The sequence below is a fragment of the Leuresthes tenuis genome, unplaced genomic scaffold (genome assembly GCF_036924035.1).
Source record: "Leuresthes tenuis unplaced genomic scaffold, fLeuTen1.0.hap1 SCAF_19, whole genome shotgun sequence".
Classification (NCBI taxonomy): Eukaryota; Metazoa; Chordata; class Actinopteri; order Atheriniformes; family Atherinopsidae; genus Leuresthes; species Leuresthes tenuis.
This window is the reverse complement of record NW_027325373.1, coordinates 11038895-11052153: the sequence shown is the minus strand read 5'-3', so window position 1 is coordinate 11052153 and position 13259 is coordinate 11038895. Positions and strand designations below refer to the sequence as shown.

Genomic DNA, 13259 nt, shown 5'->3' with positions numbered 1-13259 from the left:
CGTTTAGCTAAAGCGTGATTTCATAATGATTTACAATGAATCGGAGGATTCACAAATGTCTTGTTATAGTTGGTTCTACTATAAATTTATCTGATGTTCTGCTGGAAATCAATTGAAATGAGGAAAAACCCGTTAAATTTTTCCCCTCTCTTTACATTCCTCTTTCGCAACCAGACATAAAGCTGCATTCTTATCTTTTGCCGAGATGTTATTTAATTTCCTATTTCAACAAGAGACTCACATTGGGACCCTTTGAGTGCAAACTTTGTTCCAGAAGGAGGAAAAAAAGTAGTTTGGTGCTAAGTCCGGTGGACTGAAAGGGCAGTCGAGCACTATTATTCTGCCTCTCGCCCCCAAAAATTTGCTTCACTTCAACCAACTCCAAGAGGTTGAAGCTTGATTGATTGAAGCTCTGCAAGATGCAGTTAAACGATACTGAGGCCAGAGAGCATTTAGCATTTTTAAAAACTGAGAAACTTTGTTGTGAATGAAGCTAAGAAAAAAAGCAGCTACAGTTAATAATTAAATTTTTTTTACCCTTAATTACACAAATTTCAATACCCTGAATCAGTTTTTTTTAATATATACATTCAGTGCTCTGGAGTTGAATAATAACACAAGTGCAAAATAAATTCAGGAGGAAAAAAAAGACAAATAAACCCAATGTTACAAGTAGCATTTTAAACTGCTGCCTCTTTAAACGGACTGCTTTAGTGCATAAATCTTCATATTTTGTTACCTTTTGCTAGTTGTCTGCAGCAACATTAATCCATCATACATGTGAGAGTATACAGCGACGCTTTATGCGATAGACATACATAAGCAAGTACTGAACATGCAGTTAAAATCGACACAATAGAAATCCATTTGAGAGGGACTGCCATTCTTTTTTTTTCACTGGAGCAGGAGCATGCTGGACAACAACATGAGGCAGGAAGTGAAAAGCTGCATCACCCCATAATTCAGAGGACTGCTGCGACTTAGCTGAACCTGTTGCTCTAATTTTCGTTCCTCCAGGAAGCGCTCAGAGTAGACCATGTACTGCTCCAAACAGCGCTGGGACTTCACTTGCTCAATTAGAGCTGGATATCCAATTTCCTCAATGCTGACAGTGTCATCCTCCTCATCAGCTTGAGTGTTAGGAGTGGAGGAGCTCCTGTCCTTCTCTTTAAGGGGGTTAGTACTATTCATGCAGCGATTCATGAAGCTCTCATAAGACTCTGCCCGTGGAGGAGGCTTGTAGACATAATCACGGCCAAAGTCTTTTTCATCTGTTGACTCCTTTCCGTAACGGCGGTACATGTAATTGTTGTAGTGGTACTCTTCTTCAGGGTTGCGGAAACCGAAATGTGGTCGAGGGAAGCGCCCTAATCCATATCCGACGGCCATTCCAGCGACAGCACCAACACCTGCTGCCAGCATGGCTTTTTTGGCAAAGTTTGTGGACTTTGGCTGATACCCCATGCTCTGCACAGAACGAGAGAAAGGAGACCCGCCCATTCCGTAACCGCCATAGCCATAGCCTCCTCCTCCTCCAATGCTGGGACTGAGGATCTTATTAGTTGGGTAACCCCCTGGATTAACTCCAGGCCCACCCCAACCCTGTCCTGTATTTCCCCCACTGACTGGATAACCACCTGCTCCTGGGTACTGGTAAGGGTACCTGCCTGGGTTTTGGTTAGGATAGCCGCCTGCTGCTGGGTAGCCACCTGCTGCTGGGTATCCCCCAGCCCCTGGATACTGATTAGGGTAATTCCTTCCAGGATTCTGGTTTGGATAACCTCCTCCAGCAGGGTATTGGTTAGGATATCCCCCTCTGCCTGGATTTTGGTTGGGGTAGCCACCTGCTGCAGGATAGCCACCTGCTGCAGGATAGCCACCTGCTGCAGGATAGCCACCTGCTGCAGGATAACCACCTGCTGCAGGATAGCCACCTGCTGCAGGGTAGCCACCAGCTGCTGGATTTTGATTTGGATAACTCCCTCTTCCTGGGTACTGATTAGGATACCCTCCAGCTGCTGGGTATCCACCTGCACCTGGATAGCCACCTGCTGGATAACCTCCAGGATTTTGGTTTGGGTTGCTACCAACTCCTGGATAACTAGGTGGATTTTGTTTGGGATTTCCTCCTGGATTACTGTTGCCTCTTCCCGGGAAAGGATAATTTCCACCAGCCGGATAGGGATTGGCGTTGCGATTGGGAGTCTGTGGTTGTCGAGGGTAGTTTCCCGGCTGAGAGCTGGATGGCTTTGATTGTGTCCCACCTCTATTGCTTGATGAGGAGGTTTTCTTGCTGTTACTGCTGCTTTTTTTAATACATGTTGTTTCAGTTATAAAGAGGGACATAATAAGAAGGGACAAAAGACCCATCTCACACAATCTTCCCATCTTGGCCTTAAAGAAAAAAATACAAAACGAGGTATTACAAAACAAACACTGTTTGCAACTGTTCCTCTTATTTTTAGATCTCTTCAACTGGACGAATGGCTAAAGCCTAATATTAGTTTTTCATTAATTGATCATTAATAAGCAATATTGGATGGCTGTAAAACCATCTCTTGAATACTCGTATATTGGCCTTACATTAGCAAATTAGTCCGTGTCCCATTTAAGTTTCATGGATATTGAGGCAGCCCACTTTATTCTTTCAGTCCTGCGTTATTTTGTAAAGAATTATATATGCTAGATAAAATAACATATTTCAGCGCTAGGAACCTGTTATCATCGAGGAACCATCGCTGCATCATAACCGTCCTACCCATTCCCGAAACCACCCTCGCCTCATATTGTAACGGATATGTTTGTACGTTAACATCAAGGAGGTCCACGAAGACTAACGTAACACTAGCATCGTTCCATATAGCTAAACGAGATTTAATTTCTTACCGTGAACAAATGGCGTGTCTCCATCCTCGTTGATATTTCGGTAAAACTGCGTTTGTTGTCCTCGCTCTGGCACAGTTTTTTTTTTTTTTTTTTGTTATAATCAGGCTGCGTTCGTTTTGTGTGTCAGAACTGCCCTTTAGGAAACAGTGGGGAGGCGGATACTCTTTGTTGCTACCCCAAACGACCAAAATCGATATGTAAAACCATAAATGCTTTATTCTCTAGTTTATTTTAATCTTAGGACATGCATATGTGATTGCTGATGCCACTGTATTATATGCGGCAACACCCGCCAACTGAACCTAAGTCCTCTTGCCAACAGGTGAACTGTCACGTAATTTGGAAGGCCAAAATATTACTATTTCTTAACAGGCTGCATTGCATCCTGCGAAAATTCAATAACAGATTAAACTGCTTTGTTCTTTTTATATATTTATATATGTATATATATATATATATATATTTGTCAGGGGGAAATATATATATACAATATATATATATATTGTACATTATTTTACATTATTGTACTTTATTTTACATATAGTTGATTGTGCCTTCTTCTTGGCGCTAGGCTTGACAGCCGTTAGGTCCCGTTAAACAGAACAAGTGCACACCGAGATTGGACGTATTTCCGGTGACAGTCATCTGCGCTTGAAGGCAAGAACGAAGATCCCATCGGTGGTGCAGCGCTGCCTGGAAAAAGCGATAGGCCTGTAATTCCTCCACTTTCTTACCTTATTTTTCATTTTTACTTTATATATATAAAAAGCTGTAACATGTAAAACAAAGATAAAGCAAAAAAAAAAATGGTTGAAACGGTACCAGAAAAAAATAAGATAGCTTACTTTTATTATTTCATTTTTAATTTCAGTTCAGCTTTTTTTTGTCAGAACAAACTGGGGGAAAGGGGTTAACTTAATTGGCTGTGCATGCAAGGGCTCAGTAAATTAAATATATTAAATAAAAAAAAAATAGAAAACAGGTACGTATTTGAAAAGAAATTGGTGAGTTTTACAAGACACGACCGTTGTGATTGTCAGGGGAAAAGGAGACATTTGTGTAGTTTTTGTTGATAATCGTTTTCCCCTTGCATTTGGGTCTTTAGAAAAAAATGTGTGGGAATATAGGCTATGCATTGTATGGCTATGGCTATGCATTCTATGTTAATATAATATGCTATAATATGCTCTGTGATCTGAATACAAATATATATACAGAGAGAATTAACATCTGCCACAGAAGAGCTGCATAATTTGCAGTCCCAGTCCCAGTGACTATGGCTGTGAAATGTAGCACTTGTTGCATAGCATCCACATATGAGAGCTTGACAATAATTCTCTAAACTTACATGTATGTGGGCCAAAAGTATCTTTTGTAAAATGTGACCCTTGGCAGAGCTAACTGGTTGCTACATCGTAATGGTGTTTATGATTTAGGATACAAATTTGTGTTTGCTTATCTTACCCAATAATTCAATTTATGAAATATTCTGAGGGCAATGTTTTGTTAAGGTATTATCTGATTAAAACCAATAGGGCATGACTGTCATTACTCTGTAACCCAGTTGCATTACTCTCACCTATCATTATTCCCTGAATCAATCCATATAATGCAGGTAAATGGTACAAGTCAGTCAGTGGCGGAGCAGAATGGGAGAGTTAAATATACCTGCATATACTCTACATTTGCGCTGCAAGTACAAACTCCACAGACACAGATGTTCAATTGTTTAACCAATAATACATTCATAATACACCACATGGCCATATGCACAAACTCTCACAAATACGCATGGCACAGATACAAAGTTGAGGTTAGATCATTCGATAACACAGACCGGAAGGTTAAATTGTGCCATCTAAAAGCATTTTTTTTTGTACCATGTAAAAAAAAAAATCAGTAGTATCTCAGTTGCTGTTTTTGTAGTCTACTCAATTGTACCGTGTAAAGTACCATGTAACCTTTGTTCAATAACCGACCGTACAGTCAAACAATAGGTAGGAAAGTACAAGTGTTTAGGCAGCACGATGTCTCCTCCATCCTTGCGTCTTCTCCTCTCTCGCTCACCCTCGCTGGGAGGAGCCATCCTCGGACACGTGTTTGTGACGTCGTGATTGTAAATGTTCAAGCACCCGTATGTACTCGCAGCTTTGTGTCCGGTGAAAACATGTCGGTGAAGAGAGAGCCCAGTGGAGGAACTGGAGCGTCTGTGAAATTCACACTTGAGACATAAAGAGCACGTCGAGCAAAACCACAGTTTTAGAGCAACTGCTGGAGCTACGTTATTTTTTTTTTTTTTACTGCAGCGGGCCGGTCGGAGCCTAATGGACGGATAAAACCATACAGCCGGGGCTGATCCAAATACTCGTAGGCAGGTGGCCGGGCCGGTTTGAGAGAGAGAAGGGGGGCAGCTTGTTCTGGATCTAATCGAGACAGGGGTCTCTCCTTGCTAGGTAATGTTATCCGTACTGTCTTATGGCAGACTGGTAGCTAGGGCTGTCCTGGGCGGACTCTCTCAGACGGACAGTCGGGACTACAGTCTGATCACCGCCAGTTATGGCTTCGGTAAAGACTTTCGCAAAGGGATCCTGAAGAAAGGGATGTGCTACGGAGATGATGCCTGCTTCATAGCCCGGCACAGGACATCCGATGTTTTAGGTAAGAACTCCTGGATGGAAACCACTGTCACAGGCTTTTGGATGCATGTTAGCTTCTGTCTGTGCTCGGTTGACCTTCAGTGATCTAGCCTGCACGTGTACCGACCACACGGATGAAAACACAGCTGCCCCCACCCCCTTCGAAAATATAGCTCTAACTTTCTTCCCCTGCGGTCGTTCAGTGGGCTTTATCTCGTTACCTTGAATCCGATTTGATGTTTTTAACACACTGGTACGCACAGAGCATCAATTATCGCGTAATTTTCAAGCAAGAGGCGGTTATGTGCAGTTCAGTAGTATTTTTGCTTTGAAACGTCACATGACCTCTCACCTAGATTAGCCTCAGAAGGAATATACTGCTTTAACGCAATATGTTAGACACCTCAGATATAAATGAAGCTTATTAAATGTGAATATTATTGAAAATGAACCCATTTAAATTGTTGGACTGAACTCTACAATGTCTTGCAAAGGTCAGAATGGTTGAGCGTGGAGGCAGCCATGTTGCTAGCAGCAGTCTGCTAGCTTTTAGCTGAACGCTTTGTCCTCGCACACAGCCGGCATGAGGGTAAACGCAGCCAAATTCTTAACAAGCCACACGGCTTGGGCGACAGTTATGATGTGCTCTATAGTTTTCAAGCAACGCCCAGACTTCCATGTGCGAAACGTTGATGTAAAGTAATTGAAGTCAGGAACAGCTTACCCTCAGGACTTCACGTGTCACACATAGCAATGTATTACACTGCGTGGCAGTGCAATACATTCTTCTAAGGTTTGTTGAGCAGAGGTCAAGAAAATAAATGGGGCTCGGTCTTTGGCCTGGCCTATAGTCATAGAGTATGGTACTTTTTTCTTTTTTTTTTTCAGTTGTGCAGGTGAATTTCTGGGAAACCCCAGGTTGTAGGATAGTTTCTTTCTTTTTTAAGTAACTTTCATCTTTAATGAGGTGCAAAGTATCGTCACCATTACAAACACTCTCTGGGTGTTTGTCTTTTCATACTGCCCTGCAATCTTTGATGTGAGATGGGGTGTGTGCTGAATAATGTACTAGGAAACCTATGGCATGTGTGTGTCCTAACTGTCATTTACAATCTCCTGCATAAAGTGTTGTCTACATTATCGGATTTTTACAAAAAACAATGATGACACCAGTGCTAGTTATGTTACAGATCATGGAAACCATGTGTTTAAAGTATTGATGTTTACATGCCATACACATGTTGTTCCATTTTAAAAAGACATATTGATTAAATGTATGAACAGTGCATTTAAGGAAAACCTTTGGTCCATCAATGTTTGTCAATGCTTGTAGTCCACATAACAAGCACTCTGTCTGTGGTAAGCAGATTTCTGGAGGTTGCTGAGGTGAAGCTATGTGCTGCTTTGTTTTTTCCTTATCATTTGTGCTATGAAATGTCACAGTATTGCTTGTTTGGTTTGTTCAATCATCCAAAGGCCAGCGATACCCTGTTTACTGTTGCACATGACAAATGAAAACGGTAAATCTTCCCATTTGCAATGCAACAAAATAACCGATGTTTTAGCTGAAGAAATGACGAGTTTGTTTTCTTTAATTTTCTCCATCAGGTGTAGCTGATGGTGTAGGTGGTTGGCGTGACTATGGTGTTGACCCGTCTCAGTTCTCTGCCACCTTAATGAGGACCTGTGAGAGACTGGTGAAGGAGGGACGCTTCACTCCCAGTAATCCAGTGGGCATTCTGACCTCTGGCTACTATGAGCTCCTACAGAACAAAGTTCCACTTCTAGGTGAGCACTCACAAACGGAAAGATCTGCACAGACTATACACTAGGCTACTTGCATAGTAAGTGGTTGAGCAAGTTATGCTGAACAACACACTCTGAGAGATAAATGCATAGCTGCAGTATGAGTCAGACTGTCGTGGTGATGTCTAGAGAGATGCATAACATCACATTATCAGTTGTGGTAGAGCTTGTCTGCATTTCTTTTTTCTAAACTATTACGCATTAAAATTTGGAGGAATATACAGAGGAGTAGTCATGTATAGATGTTCAGCCACTCCTTTTTTTGTTGTTGTTTTAGACCTGAACTTGCATCCTAATCGGTACCTAAAGTAACTAAACAATTTGATCAAGGTGTGTTTAGTTGTTTTTGACACATGGAAGTTTAATCTCTGTAACCTTGTGAAGTTCAACAGTTTTGTTGTTTTAAAAAGGTAAAACATTTAGCCTCATACCAGAGCTCCATAAGATTTAGAATACATCTGTAACTGATATTACTGGTGGGTTGTTACCATTTTAAAAGCAGGGTCATGCCAAATGTGTGACCGAGGTCACATTTATTCCGAGGCTCAGTGTCTCCAGCCAAGAGCCAGTGCAGACGCCCAGTGGCTGTCATGATATTTGCCAAAGGCCCTAATTATATTTTGGGAAGCTGTGACAAGGTCAGTACTTGACCATCGCAGCTCAAGGTTACAAGGACTGTTGATAACGGCAGTCAGTGTGGTTCTCTACTATCCTCAAACTGTCAAATTTTAGTTATATTGTTTACTTATTGCTCCCTCCAATGAAATCTTAGTCCGTTTACACACGTGTAACCTTATTGTTGTTTTACTCGTGCCTGTTTACAGGTAGCAGCACAGCCTGTATTGTGGTTCTGGATCGAAGGAGTCACCGGCTTCACACGTGTAACCTTGGAGACTCTGGCTTCTTAGTGGTACGAGGTGGAGAAGTTATCCACCGTTCAGACGAGCAGCAGCATTATTTTAATACACCCTTTCAGCTGTCCATTGCTCCTCCAGGAGCAGAGGGAGTGGTGCTCAGCGACAGGTTTGTAGCTCAGTGTTAGAAGCATCCTTACAAGACGTGCACGGTAGCAGTTTACACATGAAATCCCTTGCATTGATTGTGGAATGAAGTTGGAGTGGCAGCTTTTAAAGTTACTTGAGAGATCATCATTAATACAAGTGGATCTAATAAAGGTGATGGTGAATTTGCTCATTAAAAACTTTGTTTTGCCATTTTGCAATACAAAAAATGAATTAAGATGGGCATGTTGTCCATATCCACCTGAACCTTCACTTCCAAATAAATGTTAAAATGGATGGATGGATGTTATGGATGAATTAACTCACAAAAGAGAATGTCCTGCTGGAAGGTCCATACAAACATAAGATTATTATGAGGAGAATTTGACATATTTAGAGATTTGTTTAGACATTGAGAGATTTCTTTTACTTTTGTAACAGCTCTTATAGCACTTCATTATCCATGACTGTTGTCCTCGACCCCTTGCAGTAAGATTTTGCAGCTATTTCTTTTATGGTTCAGTTAATGTTAAATGGTATAAATGTTCTGGGTTGTTGACATATACAAGCTGTCAAATTTAGTACTCATGTCTGCCTGTTATCTGTTTTTTTCTGCTTAAATTGTCTAACTTTGTGATGGGCAGAGTTTGACAGACATGGCAACAGTAATAGCCATTTCGTGCTGAAGTTACCTTTTCAGCCTAGACTTTTAAAATGTCTCAGTCTCAGGCTTTCATTATGATTCAGGATTACTTTATTCCACTAGTTTATCATTTCTGTCCTGGAGCGCTGTAGCATTTAGGATCGAATAGTTCTACATTTCCTTTAAGGTACATTTATAGCTGTGCTGTGTGTCATTTTAGATTGAAATGACCCAAGAGCTACAGTAGCAGGAGCGTAGGGTTTCGAGGAAATAAAACTTGAGTCTTGGGCATGGTGTAAGTAAGCAACAGGGCCTAATTAGTTCTGAGAAGGACACAGGGCCGGCTTCCAGATTAAACACCTGCTCCATATGCACCTTTAAGATTTGGCCGTGACTTCTTACCCTAATTCCATGTAAGAAACTGTTGCCAGCAAGTCAGGGTGCTTCATGCTCAGATTTCACTGTTCACATGACTGATTCAGCTCTCCCCTTGTTTTTTCCAGTCCCGAAGCAGCTGACAGCTCCTCTTTTGACGTGCAGCTTGGTGACATCATCTTAACAGCAACAGACGGACTATTTGACAACATGCCAGACTACATGATTCTGCAAGAGCTTAAAAAACTCAAGGTTTGGATTGCATCGTATTTGTTCATGTGATAAAACCATCTTATATTTGTCACATTGTAATTCTTTTATGCTTTTTTTTTTTACCCCTCTCAGACTACAAACTATGACAGCATTCTGCAGACTGCACAGAGTATTGCAAAGCAAGCTCATGATCTTGCCTACGATCCCAATTATATGTCCCCTTTTGCACAGTTTGCCTGTGACAATGGCCTGAATGTAAGAGGTAAGGATACTGTTTGAGGTAACAGTTTTGTCCTTTTTTTTTTTTTTTTTTTTTTTTTTTTTTTTTAAAAATCAAAATACATGTAACTTATGAGTTATTAAAAGCTGTTAAACCAAAAATGGCCTGTGTCTTTATGTAAACCTCAAACAGAAGGTTATTTTATTTATTTATTACATAAAAGCTTGCATCTGAAGTTCACCTCTCATTTGTGTAGCTTTTATTTAAATAAAGCTATGTTCAAAATAGCTTTGCACTTCAGAGGAATGCGTTGAATGAACGGGCAATTACATTTGACACGGCTGCTTTGTGTTTCTTTGTTTTTTCTTCTACAGGAGGCAAACCCGACGATATCACGGTGCTGCTTTCTATCGTGGCTGAATATACAGACTAAAAGTGTGCGTATGCGTGAGTGCTTCTCTGGGGCTGATCCTTCCCGGCCACATGCCTGAGTCTTCCACCTGCAGCCCTCCCAACATGCACTGCAGGCTGACAGGGGGAGGCCCATCAACACTGCTCACACTCCGCACGGCTGACATCCACCTGACATTATTTTGTTTTCTTCCACTGTTTTAAGTATGTTGCGAACAGTTGAGGGGCAGCAAGGGCATTTTCACATTGATCACGGTGCAAAAGGAGCTGAGAGTGGCAGACTTTTCGGTCCTCAACGTCACCCCGCATGACATCAGTAACTTTTTAGGTGATGCAAGACAGTCCAGGAGAGTTTGGATCAGCGGAGGGCTGTAAAATCTGGTAGCCTTGGTGTAATACTAACCATGCAACGTTCTGAGGAGTAAGCCATGGGTTTGGATATCCTTTAGAGAGTGGTGACCATCAATCTCTTTTGTTTAAGTTATTAATTTGCTCTATGTTGTAAATGTGTTTGAACAAAGCGCATAGATTAGACTGAGGGTGTGGACATGGGGCGTGACGAGTGCGGTTGGAGAATAAAATGTGGGAGTTGGATTTCAGAGTAAGGCAATGGCAATGTGAACAAGCATTTTTCTCCAATCAAAGAAATCTGTAAAGGGAAAGCATGAAGCTTGTCAAAGTGTTCATTTGAAGGTTAATGGGGTTTTGTCACTTGTGGGGCGACTGTTGGTGCGTACATCCTGATGTGTTGTAAATATTTTTGTTTTTAGGGCTGTATTCAGGCCATTGTGTTGTATTTTGATTTGATTGTCGAGGAAATGAGCCGTTTCGTTACTAGCGTGGAAGATAATGCATTCGTTCATGAACATAGTTTCTTGTATAGATAAAAAATCTTGAAGTCGGCTTTTCAATCCCTCACTTCCAGTTGCTGAAATGAACAAGATGTTTGCAGGGATTGACCTTGCATCAATTGTGTGTGTGTGTGTGTGTGTCTGTGTGAGGGGGTGGTACGTGTGAGAAGTTAGTGGAATGTATATTGTCTTTATGGTAATATTTGTTATCTCACAAAGCTGAAGCTAGCATCTGGATATGCTTAATATTGCAATGATAGGTCAGGTTAAATTGAAAGAAAATGTATTTTTTTAACATTATTTTGTCTGAAAAGTAACACAATTAAACAAGTGACCGAAAGACCCCTGCTATCTTAAACAATAATCAAATGTGCTTTGTGTGTGTATGTGTGTTGTTATTCCTCAGTTCCTTTGCTGCTTTTCTTTTTGTAATTGAGATGTCTTCAATATGCGTCAGATGACATGATTGTACATGATGATGTGTGTGTGTGTGTGTGCGCCGACGTCTGTGCTGGAGTTCAAACTACATTAATCAAAAAAAACACAGATCATACTCATGATAGTCTGTCCCTTTGTCTAACGCTTCTCCCAAGTGATTTGGACAAAGTCGTCAGAGTTTAAAAGAATGTGCACCAAAGACACACTTTGTCTATGTCGTTATGCTTTGTTGAAACAAAATAGAGCAATACTGTAAGTTCTTTGGGTTCAGAATTGTGTGTGTGATGGCCAGAAGTATCAGTAGAAATGTTCAGAGTGATCTTAAAAAATGTGATTCTATGCTTAAATGTGTCAAAGAACGAAAGTTGTATCATATTCCTGCCAGGTTTAAGTTCTATGTTACATGTGACTGGTTATCTGTAAGTCTCAAGACAAGTAACCAAAGAAGGAAAGCCATATATGAAATCTTGATTTTGGTACTGGTCTATAAAACCCTCTGTAAAGATAATAGTATGTTGGTCAGCTCCAGTATCCACACTTTTGTTCATCTAACAGTCACAGTAGAAATATACAGTTGGTGTATAAAAGAATCCACTGGTCCTTTGTCTTTGTGTGCTTTGCTTTAGATTATTAGTTCATATGTGATGGGAAAGCAGTACAAGAAACAAAAGTTATTCTTCTACAATGATCACATTTCACATCTGTTCAAACTGGACCGGTCCTCTTTCTGCATATGCAAAATGGGAACTGTTCTTTTACCTTCATTTGCCCTGCTGTCTGCACTGTTCTTTATGCATGTCTTATGTCTTGGCTACTAGCACCATTTGACAGTTCATTTCTCACATTTGGAGTCTTTTCTTGTCTTTCCATGATGAGGGTGAGCACAGTTTCAGCCTTAAAAGCTAGACCTGTAATCAAGAGGCCTTTCCTGTCGTTGCAAGCTTGTCTCATGTCTGCTGTATTGCCGGTGTTTGATGTAAATGAAGTGTCCCGCCCCATCCCGCGTATTTTGTCTCCCATTTTCGTCGTTCTAAAAGGTGCTTCTGCAGTTTGATGGTATGATTGTCTTTCCAGCAAGCGAATGAAAGATACACCTCCATCTACAATATAACAATGCAGGTCTAATTTATGTAAATATGTTTTAAAATATGTACAATATTTAAATAAAGAATCTAGTATTTATACTAAACCTGCTTGAGAGTTTTTATACCACCTCTATGTCTCTTATTGAATCGGACGAAACTGGGGCGATTCCCGACTAAAACGGTCAACGTGTGAATAGAAGTACTACGCTGGAGTACCGTATGTACCCTCACTTGTAGCTTTAGATACTTTTCTCTCTTTTTTTGATTCACAAAACAGGACACTGTAAAAACCAACATATCAGAACAGATAACAGCAAATAATGAAAGCATGGACACTAAAATGAGGACGAGTGTTTTCAAGTTGTGTGGTGTATTCAGCCACAAAGTGCGTACATTAAAAGCAGGGGTGTTGTGATATTAAAAACGTAAATAATGATAATATACATTAGATATTGTGATTTGATCTCTGCTGAAAATAAACATCCATATTGTAGATATGTAGATAGGGGTTTTTGTGCAGTTTAACAGTTCCTTAAACATTGTTTTATTTGTATTTCAAATGTCAAAACAGACATTCGAAAAACTTAAAAAAAAAATTTAATTTAAAGATGAATTAGTCTGGTAGCAATTTGTTATAGTTAATGTTTTTTTTTTTTGTAGAGAGATTACAGTTTGTTTTCTGGAAATGGTCACT

The 13259-nt window shown here is 40.5% G+C and overlaps 2 protein-coding genes across 4 annotated transcripts; one reads left to right on the top strand and one right to left on the bottom strand.

Moving 5' to 3' along the window:
- Positions 1-797: 797 nt before the first annotated feature.
- LOC140276593 (uncharacterized) lies at positions 798-3090 on the bottom strand. Its single transcript, XM_072371350.1, has 2 exons — positions 2887-3090; positions 798-2394 (listed from the first exon to the last, which is right to left on the bottom strand). Exons 1-2 carry the CDS (start codon positions 2908-2910, stop codon positions 895-897), a joined length of 1524 nt encoding a protein of 507 aa, XP_072227451.1. The 5' UTR covers positions 2911-3090; the 3' UTR covers positions 798-894.
- Positions 3091-5001: 1911 nt separating this feature from the next.
- LOC140276771 (protein phosphatase PTC7 homolog) lies at positions 5002-12669 on the top strand. Of its 3 annotated transcripts, XR_011909053.1 has the most exons (7): positions 5002-5544; positions 7131-7310; positions 8153-8351; positions 9476-9599; positions 9693-9822; positions 10155-11470; positions 11724-12669. XR_011909053.1 is itself a non-coding variant. In XM_072371570.1 (6 exons), exons 1-6 carry the CDS (start codon positions 5343-5345, stop codon positions 10211-10213), a joined length of 894 nt encoding a protein of 297 aa, XP_072227671.1. In that variant the 5' UTR covers positions 5002-5342; the 3' UTR covers positions 10214-12669. The 3 variants fall into 3 exon arrangements, 2 of the variants coding, with proteins under 2 accessions (XP_072227671.1, XP_072227672.1); XM_072371570.1 differs by having other exon boundaries at positions 10155-12669; XM_072371571.1 differs by lacking the exon at positions 5002-5544 and adding an exon at positions 6821-6881 and having other exon boundaries at positions 10155-12669.
- Positions 12670-13259: the final 590 nt, after the last annotated feature.

Bases quoted from the DNA above. Each gene is read 5' to 3' on its own strand.
- LOC140276771 (XM_072371570.1), top strand. From the start codon at position 5,343: ATGTTATCCGTACTGTCTTATGGCAGACTGGTAGCTAGGGCTGTCCTG. The intron at 5,545-7,130 runs GTAAGAACTCCT...TTTCTCCATCAG, and splicing joins CAGGACATCCGATGTTTTAG to GTGTAGCTGATGGTGTAGGT. The intron at 7,311-8,152 runs GTGAGCACTCAC...GCCTGTTTACAG, and splicing joins GAACAAAGTTCCACTTCTAG to GTAGCAGCACAGCCTGTATT.
- LOC140276593 (XM_072371350.1), bottom strand. From the start codon at position 2,910: ATGGAGACACGCCATTTGTTCACG. The intron at 2,395-2,886 runs GTAAGAAATTAA...TTTTTCTTTAAG, and splicing joins AGACACGCCATTTGTTCACG to GCCAAGATGGGAAGATTGTG.